Source organism: Pseudoliparis swirei, chromosome 21, assembly GCF_029220125.1.
Source record: "Pseudoliparis swirei isolate HS2019 ecotype Mariana Trench chromosome 21, NWPU_hadal_v1, whole genome shotgun sequence".
NCBI lineage: Eukaryota > Metazoa > Chordata > Actinopteri > Perciformes > Liparidae > Pseudoliparis > Pseudoliparis swirei.
The window spans coordinates 10,629,724-10,647,773 of NC_079408.1; the positions used below are offsets into that span (position 1 = coordinate 10,629,724).

Here is an 18,050-nt window from a genome sequence, read left to right on the forward strand (position 1 = left end):
CTTCTCTCAAAGTAATTAGGTGTAATGACAGACTTAGTATCAGTGATATTGTTTTGACAGACTCCAATATCGCAGCTAAGGACAGAAGAAGGGACACTATATAATATACCTGCCAAGCAGCCGTCAGTTGGATTGTATTCATTCAGTCATATGCAGCAGTGGTCATTGCAGTCATACCTGGCAGAGACCTGCACTACTGAGTGCATCTTTCATATATTTATATACTTTATGTTGGTACTTTCGTACATTATATTGAGTTTAATTAATAGCGAGCTGCTTTGCCATGGTTTTGATTCATTTGTTTGGCTGCAGCTAGAAAGCTGTTTTATAAATATTTGTTTATTCTTGAACATTGATGTAAAGGTTTTTTTTAAAATCTTGTTTCCAAAACATTTTGGGGCTATTTTATTTTCATCCAAAACTAGAGTTCTTTTACACCATATTATGCATATCAATGTCTCTTTCTCGAACGTTTAGTCAATTCAGATTATTGTTTTACAATGAACTAAAGCAGCACGATCCGGGGTCATGCTGGTGATTAAATTGTACAGCAATTAAATAACCAGCATGATCATGCAAATGCTAAGCAAAAGAAATCAGCAAAAAAGTGCCCTCTTGTAAAACGAGAACCTGAATATAACATCCAAAGGGAAATGTTTTCAGGGTCAGCTCAGTGTATAACCTGTAATCTAGAAAAAGACATGCATATCTCCTTCACCCCACTTTCTCAGAGTATACAGTGTGACATCCTGTCGTGGTGCGGCTGTAGTGAGGCGTGTGATAGAGGAGTGTTAGACGGAGAGAAAAGACAGAAGGAGCACAGAGACCATGATGCTATTCAGAGGGCCACCGCTGCCCCCCTGTAACGGATGTCAAAGGACTTCACTGCCGTCCTCAGCTCTCATGCTCTAGGAAGAATATCTGTGCAGTCTTTCGATCATCCTAGAGGCTAAAATAATGCACTTTGCTGTCCCTGGTCTCCAAATTCCAGGCAAGCATCAGCACTTGTATTTTCTAAAAACTTTTTCTTTTCTTTTTTTGTATCGCTACATTCTCTCCCCGTCACCCCTTCTTGGAGCTTCCTTTGGAACTAATGATATTGTGAAAAGCTGATGCCAGCGCCTGATGGCCAAAAGTGGCGAAAATAACTGAGTTCTTCAATTATTCTCTTTGCTTCTATTTGTAGATTAAAATGATGGTTCAGAAAAACACGCTTCACAGTGTATGATTTTGGTTCTCCGGGGAACTGTGTTCATTGTGTTTTATAACACCACGTCTGCAATGCAAATCACAATCATATCCTCTTGTTACTTGTTATCTGTTCTTTAGATATGGAATTGAAAAAGAGGCCTTGAGCTGGGATTTTTCAACCCCTTCCACACACACACACACACAGTCACACACACCATCTTTTACAGGAGCATCTCTTTTCTCAGATACCAACACAACTAGCACGCACACATCTTTGACGAATGGGTTGAGTTTATTCTTAGAGATGTTGTTTCCCCTTCATGCTTGACGTGATTTCAGAGTGGAGGTGGTACCGAGCTGTCTTTCTCTTGCGCATGACATGTTTCAAGAGATACGGCTTGAAAGCCGTGCTAGCTAACACAGCAGATACTCAATTACACAAGCATTTGATGGAGACAACAGTGTTCATGCGCATAAAGCCTCTTTGTAAAGACCCAGGCCAGTTTATCCTTGTACAATTTCATAATCACCATGTTCTTTCAAAGAAAATTAAAGTAACGCATGAAATGAAGGTGAGAGAAAATAGTGAATAGTACTCGACAAGAACAAGTACTGTGGAGGAGGAGGTGTGGTAAGAGATCATTAAACCAACAGCAATCTCTGTTCATTTTCTAAATTTTGCAATGTGATAGCTAATCGACAAATGTAATGGCATGATTAAAACGCAGTTGGCTTTTGCAATCGTACAAATTGGCATTGCCAAAAAAGAAATATTGTTCAGGAAAAATCGATGCATTTGACCAATATTCTGTAATAGGTTATTGAACCGCCGTGAGCATCCGCTGCCCATTAGAGCACTTATTTGGCTATTTGGCAGTGAGGGAGCCTCAACTTTCCCATGGCGGTAAATAAAACATCCATGAAGTAGCAGTAAATAATGTAAACACACAGAGGGGAGATGGAAGCTGTGCAGAAAGAGGAAATGGAGCGTTAAAAGGTGGCACTTTGTCAGGACTCCCCTTGGGCTAAAAAGCCCATCTCCACCTGACTCACCTTGCACACACACTCTATTCCTATAAGTCTCCACAGAGCATCAGTTGAAGTGCTCTGAAATATGTTACTTTAGCCATTAAATATTAAAAATATACAATTAGTATTCTTTAATCATTTTGAGCATTTAAAAGCCCTCCTCGCATTTGTAAGTGTTTGTAGTTGGGCTTGTACTTGAGCTTATGCTCTCAAATCCAACTTTCACACTATTTAAAAAAAAGGGTAGGTTAACTTGTAAAAAGCTAGACCACATGCCTCTATCACCACATTCTTTATATTTTGTTCAATGTATATAAATGTTTCTAGTTGTAGATCTTTTTATAAATGACTTAATGCTCAAGCTGCATTAAGAGCATTAACCCTTAAGAGAATGCAGTTTCCTCCAGATCTGTCGAAAACTGGCTTCATAAAAAAACGACCACTCGGAAGAACTTGGCTGTTAACTATCACATGTCTTCAATTATGAAAAAAAAATTCAAATGTATCTTTTGATTATATTCCAAATGTCAAATTGTCGGTCTTAAAAATTATTAGATCCAATTCCCCTTTCTATATTTATACAACGACATTTGACCTATCAATAAAGTCTTTTCTTTAAATATTTGCTTGAAAATACATGTTATATACAGTATAGCAGGATATATGCATGGACTTAACTTAGAGTACGTTGCCTGATATAAACCACCCTGATCATGGGTGGAACCATAACTGACAGAGAGGATAATTTACTGGAACACATTTAAAATGGGGACCGTAAATTGGTAACTCCCACTTGTATAATTACACTTAATGACGCATAAACTTCCTGTAATAACGAATGGGAAGTCACGGCTGGCCAATGAAGGAAAAGTAGTCAAAGGAGAGACTGTCAGTTGTCGATTTTTTTTATAAAGGTCATACTTGATGCAGCAGTGTAAAAATGCCATCGCAGATCTATTTGTTTATTATCTGTATAATCAGTCTTCAGTGGGTAGTAAAACCTGCAATAAATATTTTCACAGGAATCTTTGACAGTTCCCCATGAAACTGTGTCTTTTATTTTGCTATGGTCACCAAAAAAGACGTAAGATGTTTAATTGACAGAATGTGTAGCACAGTGGCGGTTGATAATTAGACAAAGAACACAGTTCACAATGCCTTATTCCCATTTAGGAGGAGAAGAAAACTGATTTTAGGTTTGACATAATATCTTTTGTTATGCAGTACATTAAGTAAAACAACCATCAGGTTTTTAACCCTCCTGTTACCTTAGGGTCAATTTGACCCCATTCAATGTTTAACCCTCCTGTTACCTTTATATTTACTGACATATTTTACCCTTGGGGTCAATTTGACCCCAGCAATTAAAACCTCCAGAAAATTATTAGAATTAATATTGTTTTCCAAGTTTAAGTGTGAGGTACTTTATGTTTGTTTGTTGACTACCTAAATATCCCTTTAAATATATAATTGATATTTCTTATATGTTTGACACAGTGAAAAACAGCCTGGGGTCAAATTGACCCGAAAGAACACCGACATTAAACATTGAATGGGGTCAAATTGACCCTAAGGTAACAGGTTAAAGAAGATTTTTCAACTCTAGATCCAAACTGTGCAAGTTCCATGTGAGACATTGCCCCGTCCTGAGATGTGCTGAGTGTAGGTGATAATAATTCTTAGAACAGGTGCTTCACCATAAGCCCCAAGGCTTGGGGAAGTGAATGATTAGTGGCACTCCCCCAAGATGCATTGCTCCTCTGTATTAAAACCAAACTCTGCCTCTTATTCCCTCCAGGGTCTATTAAGTGGGCCAGTTTCCATAGCGACGCTTTGGCAGGATCTTGCCAGGATAAGCCGTAATGGGTCTCCTGGCGCAGTTCACTCTGCTCCTGTGGAAGAACTTCACTCTCCGAAAGAGACAAAAGGTACACTTCTGCTCACCAACCCCCTTCACCAATCAACGTGTATCTGATCAATTTGGTCAGCAATGGAGGGAAAGTGAGAATACGGTCCCAGGATTGAATCATCAAGGCCAACTAAGTTATTCATGAGAGGGGACGGTAAAAGGAGGGATTTACGACCAAAATTGTTCCCTGAAGAAGTAAGCCGCCTTTAAGTCTCCCACTAGAGAACGAGAACCATCTTACCTTAATGCCCACCAATTTAGAGTGTCACCTTCAATTTTTGGAGATGTATCTCGTGTGCACGTTCTGTCACATTGCCTGTGTTTGAGTTCTAACAGAGATGGTCTCTGGCCTAATGGAACGGGGTACTGAGTGACGATTGTTAAATGCTTTCTTTGAAGGGCAAATACTTGTTCTGGCTCTTCTCACAACTACGCACTGCCTGACCTTAGCATTGCTGTTCAAAGATTGAGTAAAAACTGGAAAATCCTGACAGACATTTCGCATGATGTCATTTTACGTGGAGTTTCTCTGTGCAAGTTAAGTATCTTTGCCCCTCAACTTCAGCTGAATTTGACCTGCTTTCTTCTTTCACTCTTAAGGTCACCAGAGTGTTTATGTTTTGTGCAATCAATACGCATTTCAAAATATGGTTTTGAACTGGGGATTTTGTCATGACTACTTTTATAGAGAACACAAATATTACGTTGCATAGCAGCTGCTGCTGCTAAGGTTTAAGCATCTGAGTCATTGACCCTTTGCCCTGGCTTGTTCCCTTAACCCGAGTTATTACTTCCTTATACAAATAACACTAGCCTTCACATGATCACCCAGTGATATATGGCATATTTTATTGCCTCCAATGTCCCTCGTGATGTCCAAGATGTAACTTGCTGGGGGAAGATAACAGTTACACAATGTGTCACCACTGCATTTCAGGGGACAGAACAAGTTGTTATGAAATCGAGTTAGTCTTTCGTGTCATTTTGAGGTAGAGCGGCTACAAAGAGCTGCGGTATGCTCTTTGATTTGCATTGTTTCAGTGATGATAGGAGTTGCATCCGCCCACTTGTTTTGCCAGAAGTTCGAGCACAGCAACGCGTCTGTTGCCAGAGTAGAACAAAAGACAACTTCACAAAAAAAAGTCTACTTTCACCGAAGTTCATACTTTCTTGGAATAACTCCAGGCAATGTCAATTTACATTTTCTAACTTTGAAACATTCCCTTTGTTAATTGTATTAACCAACAGAAAGAACAGGGTAGTTCCCTTTTATATAAGGCAGAAATATGCACTGGCTTTTCCCCTAGAATATGTCAGGGCACAGTGGTGGTTCTGTTCAATGAACGTGGGATATTTGGCCAATGTCAACATGAAATATTGGCATTAGACAAAACCAGTGGGAGTTAGCAAGGACAATGGTGCTGCTGGAGGGCTTGTGGAGGTTAATGACCAATTATATGAATGCCTCACCAAGCATTTTAAGAGTTTATAACAGGCATGAAACAGATTTTATGGTCCAGTATTTCACATAATTTCATGGGAGGAGATTATCTATTCACAAAGACACTGGTGTCCGATGGCAAATGCCCCGGGAGCCAGACATTGAGAAAGTCCCCATGATCTCTGTGTTCCCTCTCCATGCCTTTTCTTTGAAATACATTATGATAATTCCCCCTCTCAGCAGAACTACATCGTCTGTGACACACAGGGAGGAAATTAAAGCACAACATTTCAAAAAATCTGTTGAGTTTCATTGAAATGTATGCATTTTATTTTTCTGTAAATCATTGACACAATTACATACCTTATCCACTATATGTCTGTACGAAACTGAATACAAATGTCAACCCCTCATCCCTATTCCTCTACCATAATCTCACTTTATTATGTGGCATTAATTGTAGAATGTGTTTTTGTATTTCTTCACCTCTGCCTACCCTCCAGTTTTATTATGAAGACAACAACAACGTCAACATAGCTGTCTTCTCGTATTATTTGTGCTACAGTGTGTCATCAGATACAATGTATGGACATGTTACCATAGCAGGAGCAAGGTGGTTGTCTGACTAGAGCTTTCCAGTTGATTCCTCTGAGCAAGTCACTCCGCCAAAGAGGTGGTTGAGGGCTGGAGGGACTGGGATGTTGAGCGATGGTGTCTTTGGGGACGTGTAACAGCCTTGATGGCAAAGGGTGTTCGGTTGAAAACTCAAGGAAGGATGAGCTGCAGCATTGTAATATCTCACTGGAAGTCATCCGCTGTTTAAATGTACAAATGTTACTTGGCCCTCAGCTGTCAGAAGTGTGCATTACCTTGACTCATGTATAAAGGAACTGAATTACTTTGGTGGTTTCCACAGTAACAGTCATCATACAAATGAGCATGTGGCATGGTAAATGTGGAGACCTAAGTGTGTGTGTGCGCACATGCGTGTGTCTGCGCCTCATAACTCTAAGGTCCTGGTGCTTTGCCTCTAGAGTACCCCTCAAGGCCAACTGAGTTGAACAAAATGAGTAACAACCTAGTGAAGAAGTAAAGCCCTAAGGTCATCCATTTGTGCTTTGTTGGTTTCTCTCTTCCCCCATCCCCTGAGATTGAAATAAAATGCCTGGCATGTCACATGGGCCGCTACCTGCTGGCAGATATTGAAGTGGTTGCATTAAAGCAAGGAAGTGGTTGGTATTCTTCATCCAGAAGAGGATTAAATGTGCGAGATGATAGGGAGTGTGTGATAGCTTTGGCTTGTGGAGTCACACACTGAGGTTTCTCTCTCAATCCATTACGTGCAAGAGTAAAAGCTAGAGTAAAAGCAAGACTAACAGCATAACATATGGACTATGGCACGGGAAGCTACATTGTAAACACACTCAGACGGTTACACACAGCCTCATGAGGTTATTTTAGTCAATCATTAACAGTGTCTCAATGGCAGAGACTCAACTTTTTATTTTTTCCCTTTAATAGTCCACTCACTTTTGCTTTTAGAGTTGCTTTGACTTTATGAGTAATGTCGCATTTCCCTAATGAAAATACAATGCAAATGCTGCGAGCCAAAACATGTTCCAAAGATGTATTTCATAAACATTATGAAAATGAGACAATTTTCTCCTTTGTGCAGGTGCGGCTGGTCGTTGAAGTTGTATGGCCTCTGTTTCTCTTCGTCATCCTGGTGTTAGTGCGGTCCACCAATAAGCCTCTTTATAAAGGCCAATGTAAGAAGAACCCACGTTTTCATGTTGATCCCTTTTTCACAAGGCATTTAAATATGCAGTACCACTCCTCAGTTCTTAAGTTGCATTTCCATAATAACTCAGATCGCAACGCTAAGTCATCAAAATGTTGATGAAAATATAATTACATTACATGTCATTTAGCAGACGCTAATGAACTGGACAGAACATAAAACATAACTAACCTCTGTTGTGACATCACTGAATCTATATATGCAAACAACAATTTGTTAACAATGCAGCTGTATGTATTGTATTCATCTATATTCCTGTAGGCCACTACCTAAATAAAGCCATGCCGTCGGCAGGCGTGCTTCCCTGGCTTCAAGGTATGACGTGTAACATCAACAATCCCTGTTTGAAATATCCAACGCTGGGGGAGACACCAGGCCAAGTCAACAACTTCAACAGCTCCATGTACGTGCTCCAATGTGCCCTTTTCTCTCTTCTAAGATGCCATATATGTGGATTGAACTGAAAGTGTTGGTCATGCCTTTAGATTATATCTAAGGCGTGACATTTACTGACACTTTGTGCTTTTTTTTGTCTTTCCGGTAAACTAGAATTTCCGGGATGTTGATAGAGCTGCAAACCGTCCTCGTGAACAGATCTATTCTCAGCAATGCACAGTTGTTGGCTGATGACCTCGACCAGTGGGGTTCAGTCCTGTCGCAGACTAACCCTGGAGATGGTAAGAGCATTTATTGAGCCACTTTCCTTAACCCTCCTGTTACCTTAGGGTCAATTTGACCCCATTCAATGTTTAACCCTCCTGTTACCTTTATATTTACTGACATATTTTACCCTTGGGGTCAATTTGACCCCAGCAATTAAAACCTCCAGAAAATTATTAGAATTAATATTGTTTTCCAAGTTTAAGTGTGAGGTACTTTATGTTTGTTTGTTGACTACCTAAATAGCCCTTTAAATATATAAAAAAGTTGATATTTACCTTCGCATTGAAAATGCCGGAAGGTTATGTTTTGATCGCCGTGTATTTATTTATTTATTTATTTGTATGCGTGTTATTCGCAAATCTCAAAAAGTATTGAACCGAATCGCATGAAATTTGGTGGGATGATTGTTTATTATCCGGGGACCAGTTGATTAGATTTTGGGATCGATCGGGTCAAAGGTCAAAGGTCATGAACAGATCAAAATCTTTCGCAGAACTCAAAAAGTATTGAACCGAATCGCATGAAATTTGGTGGGATGATTGGTTATTATCCGGGGACCATTTGATTAGATTTTGGGATCAATCGGGTCAAAGGTCAAGGTCAAGGTCAAGGTCATGGAAAGGTCGAACTCTTTTTTTACCATAGCACGATACATTTTTGTCCAATTGGCATGCAACTAATGCCAAAATGTTCATAATTCAATGCCCAATCTTGTGATATGCGAAGGTATGCGCTCTACCGAGTGCCCATTCTAGTTCTTATATGTTTCACACAGTGAAAAACAGCCTGGGGTCAAATTGACCCGAAAGAACACCGACATTAAACATTGAATGGGGTCAAATTGACCCTAAGGTAACAGGAGGGTTAAACATTGAATGGGGTCAAATTGACCCTAAGGTAACAGGAGGGTTAAAACACTGAAAAGGACCTAGTTTTAATGTTCAAACACAATGATCAAAATGTGAGGAAAATAACAGGATCAACATCGAGATTGGTGTTTCTTGATATGCTAGTTTTATTGTTGCTGATGGTTCCAAAAGTAAAAGGTATAGAACGAATGGCTCAGCAACAATCACTCTGCTGTGTCTTTGTTAAGTACTCTCCATCAAGGAAAGTATCCCCTTCATGTGGATGACAAGTTGGAGGATTTGTTATTCCCCTTTATCCCTCAAAAACAATAGCGCATGATTATTTATGATGCAATTTGCTGTGCAGACTGACAGATCGTTCGTCTTGATAAGTTGCTGCTTTGCATTAGGCTCATTTACCCTGATGATATTCAGATTTTCATACGGCACCTAATTTGCAAAGAGACAAGAGGGTGGGGGGGTGGTCCGCTGTTCAACAAACGGCTTGAGAGACATTTGCATTTTGGGGTCACTGGCTTGTAATATACAAGATTAAATCCATCAAAGATCTAAACACAGGCATAATTAATGGTATTCACTGTCGGGAGGCAAGAGCACTAAAGGTCAAGAACAAGAAGTGGGAATGATGTAGTATCAAAAGACTACCAAAGAATACTAAAGGTGATTGTGTTGCCCCCTTCTTCTTTTTCTTTTTTTACCATAGATTGATTAAAAGACAGGGGATCATTTCAATCAGAAAGGCAACAGTGTTCAGGAAGGGCCCAGAGCATGTTTTCCCCCACATAATCTAATCCTGCCCGTCCCCCCTGATGCTGGCGCAGTCACGAGGGGCATATTAATATATGTTTAGTTGGTTGCATCAAACAGCATAATTAACTCAAGAAAAAACTGAATGATTTGTTATTTTTACAAAACATTTATCTTAATTGAACCCTGAATAACCCAGTGAAAGTCACTTCCTCCCCTCATCTTGGCAATTGAAAGAGCTGCATGCATTACACTTGCAAAAGGGCTAATCTAATTAAATTACATCGCCCCTTCATCATCTCAACAGCACATGCAGGAATCCTAGAGAAGAAAACACATGTTGAATAGATGCAGTTTGTGGAGTGTGGGAAGATACTTTAGTGGGATCCCTGCTATGCTCAAGGCATTGTGAGGGAGATAACAATGAACAGTCAATTGTCTATTTCAGATAATTTATTTAAAACCTGACTATAAGTCAGCAGCTATTCAGAATAAAATGCCTGGTGAACAATCTTGTACACATTAAGCAACAAATTGTCCTCTCACACACATTCAAGTGCTCAACCCCCACTTGCACCAATGAAGAAATTAATTGCAACAGTTATCTAGAAAGCACATTTTTCAGGTAAAACCACTACAAGCATGGGGCAGCTGTGGCTACTGATGGAGCTTACCACCACCGGTATGACTGTGTGTGTGTATGACTACTGGACTCTGGATTCTGTAAGCGCTTCGGGTATTTAGAGAAGCGCTATATAAAATTGAAGGTTATTATTATTATTATTATTATTAAAAGCCCAATCAGAACGTTTAGAATGAAAGGATCTCTGTTTTGTTTCAGGTTTTATTTGGCCATTTTAAAAATAATTTAGGATTGTATGTGCTCAGCAACTGCAGTGCAGTGATTTGAAAGACATGGACTTTTGCCTTCAACCTTTTCCTTTTAACAACAGCATCAATTATCCAGTGTGTTGGTTAGACCAGGCTTCCACTGCACTGGAAGGGCTGCTCTCCTATTAGTCACAAAGCAGGCACTCCTCCATGGTTGGCATAGGTGTCCATGAGGGCAAATGATACAAGCCTCACACATGTTTCTGCATGGACCCATATTTGTGAACAGTGGTGTGAAAAATAAAATGCATGAGGAAAGCCAAGCAAGGGGGGTATAGACAGAAAGACTGCAGGCTTGGCTGCAAAATATCTGCAGTGCAGATGGCGAGTAAGGAGGATTTACGGCTTAAACTATGAAAATAAGATTTGGGTTAAAAGGAAGCACATATATTTCCCTTTGAGTTTACGAGTTGCCAGCATCACACATCTAAACATCAACTGCACTGTGGTCCACGATAATTTTGCTATTCTTGTGTATCAAATGATTTTCTGCAAAAGTAATGATTTTCCATCTTTATGTTGAAGCTCAACCACTGATCCTAAGGAGTATTCTCAGAGACAATGAAACTCTCTCTACTCATTTGAAAGAGAATTTATCGCTGCCATCAACGGTGGTCCAAAGCCTCATGAATGCCGAGATTAAATTCAATCCAGTGAGTATCATTTCGCCACACTGCTTGCATGATAAAACAGCAAACAGTCTCCAATAGGAATCCCTTCTGCTTTGAAACATGATTTTCCACCTCCTTCTGTAAATAAAAGAATGTAAGTGTTAACCAAAATATTCAAAAGACTAAAATGTGCCAAGAGTGTTGTGCTTGAGCATTTTAAATGTAAAATATTTTGCCTGAGACCTGCCTCTGGAACTCTTCATCTTGACAGTCATAATCACAGAAAAATGTAGCATTTGCTTGATGAAGAAAGCTTGTTGAAGCTGGCTACAGGAGGTAATTTGGAATTAAATGAACTTACAATAACAATGTACTGTCTCTAAATGCTCCCCAATTGATACTGTGATATGTATTATATAGGAAATGCATCAGGTTTAAAAGATCGTTGCATTGGGCTCTGTTGCAAAATATACTCGCGCAGTTCATAAGCCATTCTCTGTCTTGTGTCCATGTATTCTTTCTTTCTAGGTGTCATTGTGTACTGTCCAGTTTGATAGAAAATATATGTGTGTACATGCATCTGTGTGTGTGTGTGTGTGTGTGTGTGGTCATTCTCATGTCTGCCACCTTTTTACTGTGGTTTCAAGTGTCCTTGTGGGTGTTTGTGCATGCACGGTATATCAGTCCTTACTCAAGGATGAGCAAAGAAAAATAGGGCTTAAATTCAATCAAACATTAATTATTGTGTTTCACACATGCATACACACAATATTTACATCAGCTAAGATGCAAAGTTTTCTTGCTAGTCAACTTCGATTAAAGTTAGTATATATTTTTCAGATGATGGGCATCCCAAGGCCAGGCAACCTGAAGAGCGTCCTGTGTGAAGGGACAGACCTGGACCAGTATATCCAATTTAGCAGCCGAGCTGAAAAAGAGGCTTTTCAAAATGTCAGCTGCTCCCTCGACCCACAGCAACTGAATAATGCCCAGCAAGTACTCCTGCAAAACCTGGACGCGAGGAAAGTGCTTTCTAAGGTGAGCTGTCTAACTTACCACAAAGAAACCTCACCACTGTTCTGATTTGATGTTGATGAGACTTGAGGTTTGGCAGTAACCCGGACACAATTAGTATCATTTTGAAAAAGAGAGTAAACACACTTGGGAGCTGTGTTTACAATAATTAGCTCCAAAAACAGCCATCTTCGATTCAGGCCCCTTGGAAGGCATTTCCAAAGAATTACATGTGAGAGCTGGTAATTGTAAGCTAGCAGGCTAGGCCAATCAGCTTCCACAAAGAGAGTGGAAGTCTTGACTTTCTAACATTTGCTTTTTGGTCATGTTGTATGAATACGTCATCATCAGTCATCGGCAGCCTCCTTCTGGCATTGGAGGTTATGATAGGTATTCAGCCTAAATAAGAAAAAGTAAATGTTGCTGCACATGGTAATTTTCAGCATGAATATGCTATCACTTAGGTACTATAAGATCTAACTCCATAGCTTAATACTGTTTATAAGTATTTCGAGATCATTGTGTGTTCTAACTATAATTATCGCATGGCTGGCAGATTTCAAAGGCAATGCATTTCTGTGACAGCCAATTGAGTCACCAATTTAAAAGATACATGTTATTCTTGTCTTGCTCTGTGATTTAGAGAGATGAAGAAATAGCTTTCAAATTTCAATTGTGCTCGTGTATCCTCTTTAGGGAAAAGCCAACAGGCAACATGTTATTACTGCACCATTATGTTATTGCATGTTTATTTATTTTATCTTGAATGAGAAATCATTTTATGTCCCAGAGGTACTAAGCATTTAAAATGTTCATTTCCATGTGCACTCATGTGTCTTCCAGTCATTGTACTAGAATACATGCAATTAGGTGGGAATTATTTATAAGAACCAATGTGGTGTTGAATTCTTCTACATCTCCGAGTTCCCTTTGGGGTGATGAAAGACTGCACTTTTCTTTGAAGAAAATATATGGGACAGCAAATCCAATAAATAAGTGATAAGGAAGGAAGTTCGCAGGAGACAGCATTTGAACAATTTAAGCCCACATGCATTTTCAAATGCAGGAAAAAGAAAGCCCAGACAAGATATGGCGGACAGGCTCTTCAGCGTCGCAAGCAAATGGGTGGAAAAGAACATCAAGCCTTCACACTTAAAGCTTGGTGTTGCTGAGTGATTGTGATAGCAACAACACAACAACAACAACGACATAAGGAACAGGACAATGGAAGAAGGCAGGGCCTAACACTGATGTAGTGTGTGTGGCATAGGGGGATTTAGACAGTGGTTCCACAACTTTGGTGTTTTTCTGGAAATCCCTTCCGACCCCAATGCACAGGGCAGACTGTTACAAAAAACATTTCAATGTATGTGACTCACAGGTCATTTAAATGTCAAAGTGTGTGTTTTTTAGTCTGTCTCATTCTCTGATGCACATTCTCCTTGGCAGTTTAACAACTCAGCACATTGTAAAATGTTGTACAATTCGACATATGTATGGTTCTTTCATTCTTGTTGAATTACTGTTTAGTAAGAAAATGCCAGGTATATCGAATTATAGTTTAGTAAGAATATGCCCGGTATGTTGAATTACTTTTCAGTAAGAATATGCCAGGTATGTTGAATTACTGGATAGTAAGAATATGCCAGGTATGTTGAATTACTGAGAATGAATTCAACATACCTGGTTGTCAAAAGAAACGGTTGATGTCTTCAACTGTAACAAATTGCTTTAACATTTGAGTTCAACAAATGTGCTTTGCAAGTGATGTCTGCCCTTCATCACAGAAGTGATTCTTAATGAATTTCCTTGAGACTCAATCAATAGCCAGGCTGTAGTCCAAAATGGGCTTGAATGGGCTTCTATTTGTGAACGTTTTATTTTTTTAAACCCAGACGCAGTGTTACCCTTCTTTGTCCCTCTCTCAGCCTCCTGATGAGACCTGTCTTTCTGGACCTATATCTTGCATACGTTTCTAGGCTTTGTAATTTTATTAACTGAAAGACAATGCAGCCTTTACTTGACACTTGATGCATGAAAATGACAATGGTTAAAAGGGCATGCCATTTAGTTATTGTAATTGGACTCATGCTGTGTACTTTCAGAATGTCACTGTAACACACAGTAACACTTGTCATTTTGATGTAGTTTGTATTAACCAGTGCCAGGGATGATGATGTTAGGATATAATTTGCAGGTCGAGATGCACAGTTTAGTGTGTGTGTATTGTCATCATATAGTGTCTTCAGTGGAAAGGCTTAAATGGAGCTTGTCATTTTTTCTAGTGTGGACACCAGTTGATTTCATAAAAACTATGAAAATAAATGATTGTAAATATATTTTCACTGTAGCTAATGGCTATGCACGACATTGGTACATATATTGTGTTTTTTTTCAGCAGATAAAAAGATGGAACTTTGCAAGCACAATTTATATATTGGATTAAATAATGTTCAAGTTGTTGGTCATTCATTTGTTAGCTAAAGCGTTGTTCTGAACACTAATTTTTCTATGCCCTACTTCAGGTACCTTCAGCTTTGAATCCAAATGTAACGGACACAGTCACACTGATGGGGAAAACCACTCAACATGCATTACCAGTGATTGAAGAGGTTAGTGTTGCTACTGTGTCACGCACACCTTTCTAGAATGCATACATTTACTTTCTGATGACATGGCTATTTTTCAGCATTTTTGGAATTCACAAGTCTTACATTCTTGTCTTCAGATGGCCAGATTGCAGAACTCCATGATCTTTAAGGCTGCTGGTTCTTTGGATTTCCAAAATAACATGATTGGCAGTATCAATATGCTCCTTTGTGGAAAGAAGTCTGACATCAGTTTGGCCTCACCAAGACGGATGGATAACAAGATGTCTGTCATTATTACAAGCAACAGTTCCGGTAAGTGCAGCAGCAAACTCCATGACAAAGCAAAATTGTCCCACTGTCTTCATCTTCTATCTGCATGTATGTATATGCACGAATCATCACTTCAAAGTTCTTAAGCAGTTTTTGGGGTTTGATGTGTTGTTCATGGGCAAAGACTTAAAGTAATTGTATTAGATCATGTACTCGGCACAGACAGATTCAGAGCGAACCCAAGTGTTCCATGTCGAAACAATGGTTCCTATTTACATGAATAAGAGACGTACGGTAACAGTGCAGTCGACTGTCCTGGGTGCACAGTACGTGTCTACGTGAGAAGCTTACGGACGAACACGCACCTGTGGCAAACTTGGCACTATTGCCAAATCTGGGAATTGGGTTTGATTAGGAATACATTATTGGCGGCTGTATCAGGGGCTGGCATCAATCTTAGCCAATCAAATCAGCTCCCCGCATTCCATTTAATAGCTGTGCACTCACTCCCCACATTGACATGATGACGTTTTCTTAATGGAGAGGAAAGTCCAGAGCAACGGAAACCAAGTGGAAATTGATGTTGTTGTCTGGGTAGTGCAGAGTCCCAAGGCGTGTGTATCTAATATCCTAAATAAGAACATATGGCAACCCAAACTTCTCAAATTGGACAGATGTGTCACTAAAATATGTTTCGAGTTCTAAACTGGTATTTTGTTCTATTTAGCAAGGGTTCTATTCAGCAAGGGTTATTGTTAGCACCTGTATAGACATGTGCTTATGATTTGTTTTTTTGTAGTGTATATATTTAAATATATTTAAATATTAAATCCACAATAGCTGTTTATTTGTACACTTATTCAACCATTTTGCCCTTGTTTTTAAGCTGTATTAGTTTTTTCTGTATATGTACAATGAGAGCCAAATAACCCGCGTCAAATTCCTGGTGTTTGTTGTCGTACTTGTTCAGTGAAGCTGATTCTGATTCCATCATGGACACACATTCCCTCAATGTTTAGTAATGCTTTTAAAATGTATGTTCGCCTATACTGTGGGTCCTAGTGCATCGCCATGATGTTGTTGTCTCCCATAGGCCTACTGCTAATTATAGCAGTGCATAAACATGATAACATAGTACATCCTCCAAAGCTCCAGCGGGTCACATGGTGCTACTTATGAAAGGTGTCAATCAGGTAGCCAGATTTGAAGAATCTGTAGTGCATTCACATTGCTTTGAAGATCCAGGCCGCTCCACCCACCTTCAGTATCGTTGTGAATGATCGTTCCCATGGCGAAAAGGATTCAGTTAATGAACGAGGGAAGACATATTCTACAAGCATTTGTAGACAGCAGATAAAGTCAAGTACTGATATGAATCACGCTTTGATGTAACCCAGAACACACTTTGCTGGCATTACGCATCAAATTGGTTTTCTAATGCTTACATTTGTTCAGTGGTTACAGACTTGATATGAAAATTGACCGTGCAGCTTGTAATGTAAACTGATGGTAACAGTCCGACATGCTTCGCAATTCTTAATTAGAAAAGGGTTTTCACAATATTGTCTCCAATGTAAAATGTTTTTTTTAATCAGAAAAAGAAAAAAACCCTGCTCATCCTCAAGCAGTGCATATGACACAACGTTGACTGGGGCCTTCAGCTCAGGGCCTGAGACAGTAAGGCACCCCCAAACTTCTGTATGATCCTTCACAAATGAGTATGGGGCATGAGTATGGGACAACAAGTGTTTTTCCTCACCTAGCTGTTGTCTGGCAGACCTTCATGAGCTACCATGTAGATCAAATTTAAGATAGTGTTGGAACATTATTAATGTTTTTATGTATTTCATATTTGGGACTTGAAGAGCCCGTAGGATTATCACACACCTGAAAATGTAAACATATTCATGACCATGTGTCTGGTTTTGATGTATGGGTGGACCTTTTAAGACCAACAAACTGTTTTATCATTTGCACCTGTTTAAGTGCACGTGGTTCTATTTTGAATCATTAAAGGGAGGAAGACTTTTTCCACATTGGGGATAATCATTGTTTTTTGCTTTAAGTGCATCAATACTTCCTAAGTAAATCCCAAGTTAATAATCTAATGTAAAAATAATGGTTTCTTCTGTAACACATTACACTTTTAAATGAGTTCCATGAATGTATTTTCTTGCCTGCATCATTGCCTTAACAAAAAAGGAGCGCAATGAATTCAACAAAGTTATATAACATAATAGAACAAACTTATAAATATATACTTTTGTTGTTATGTATACAGTTTAATAGACACATTTGACATATAAAAAATACAAATGGAATAATTGTTTAATTCATGTTGAACCAGTCAAAGAAATGATCACACTCTTGCCAAAAAGATTATAATTTCCTACTGGTGCTGTACAATGACGTTTGTTGCTCTGTAATAAAAAATAAAACTATTAAATAAGAGTAGCACAACTATTGTACAACACCTACAATGGATGTGCTGCTCTTATTTAATTGTTGGAGACAGCTTTAAAGATCACTGCATGTGTTTATTCCACGGAATCCTTGAGAATTATATATCCAGTCTAACTTCTTGCAGGCTCATGCTCATTAGAGACCAAGCATTCCTGTTTCATTAAATGCCTGTTCTTTGGAGACAACTGCACACAATTTGATTTTAATAAGACGCCCTTATTTCCTGGGAATAGAGTTACACTGCAAAGTAGAATTGGATGCTTGCGCCAGTGCAAATTAGCAAAAATATTGTATCATGCGCCGAAAATAAGCACTAACATCTCTGTTAGCATGCTAATGGCTGTTTTGGATTTTCCATGTTATTTCATTCTGTTGGTCTATGTACAGTTAAATGAATCTAGAATATGCAGCACAATAGCATAATGGCCAATTACAACTCCTTTACACATGTAAAACTACACTCAAAGGAATAGCAGAATAGCAACAACAAAGGCCAACACGGAGGGTTTTTTAATGGCACAACAGTGTTCCTAACACAATTAATTATTGACAGCCATTAT

The 18,050-nt window shown here is 39.1% G+C and overlaps 1 protein-coding gene across 1 annotated transcript in view; it reads left to right on the forward strand.

Annotated features, from left to right (window-relative positions):
* The first annotated feature begins 4,082 nt into the window (after positions 1–4,082).
* LOC130211863 (phospholipid-transporting ATPase ABCA1-like) overlaps positions 4,083–18,050 on the forward strand; it is a 132,937-nt gene continuing 118,969 nt past the window's right edge. The window contains exons 1-8 of the mRNA XM_056442884.1: positions 4,083–4,148; positions 7,246–7,339; positions 7,633–7,774; positions 7,921–8,048; positions 11,067–11,194; positions 11,993–12,190; positions 14,692–14,778; positions 14,895–15,069. Of these exons, the coding sequence (XP_056298859.1) occupies positions 4,083–4,148; positions 7,246–7,339; positions 7,633–7,774; positions 7,921–8,048; positions 11,067–11,194; positions 11,993–12,190; positions 14,692–14,778; positions 14,895–15,069 (1,018 nt within the window). The remainder of the gene's footprint in view (positions 4,149–7,245; positions 7,340–7,632; positions 7,775–7,920; positions 8,049–11,066; positions 11,195–11,992; positions 12,191–14,691; positions 14,779–14,894; positions 15,070–18,050) is intronic.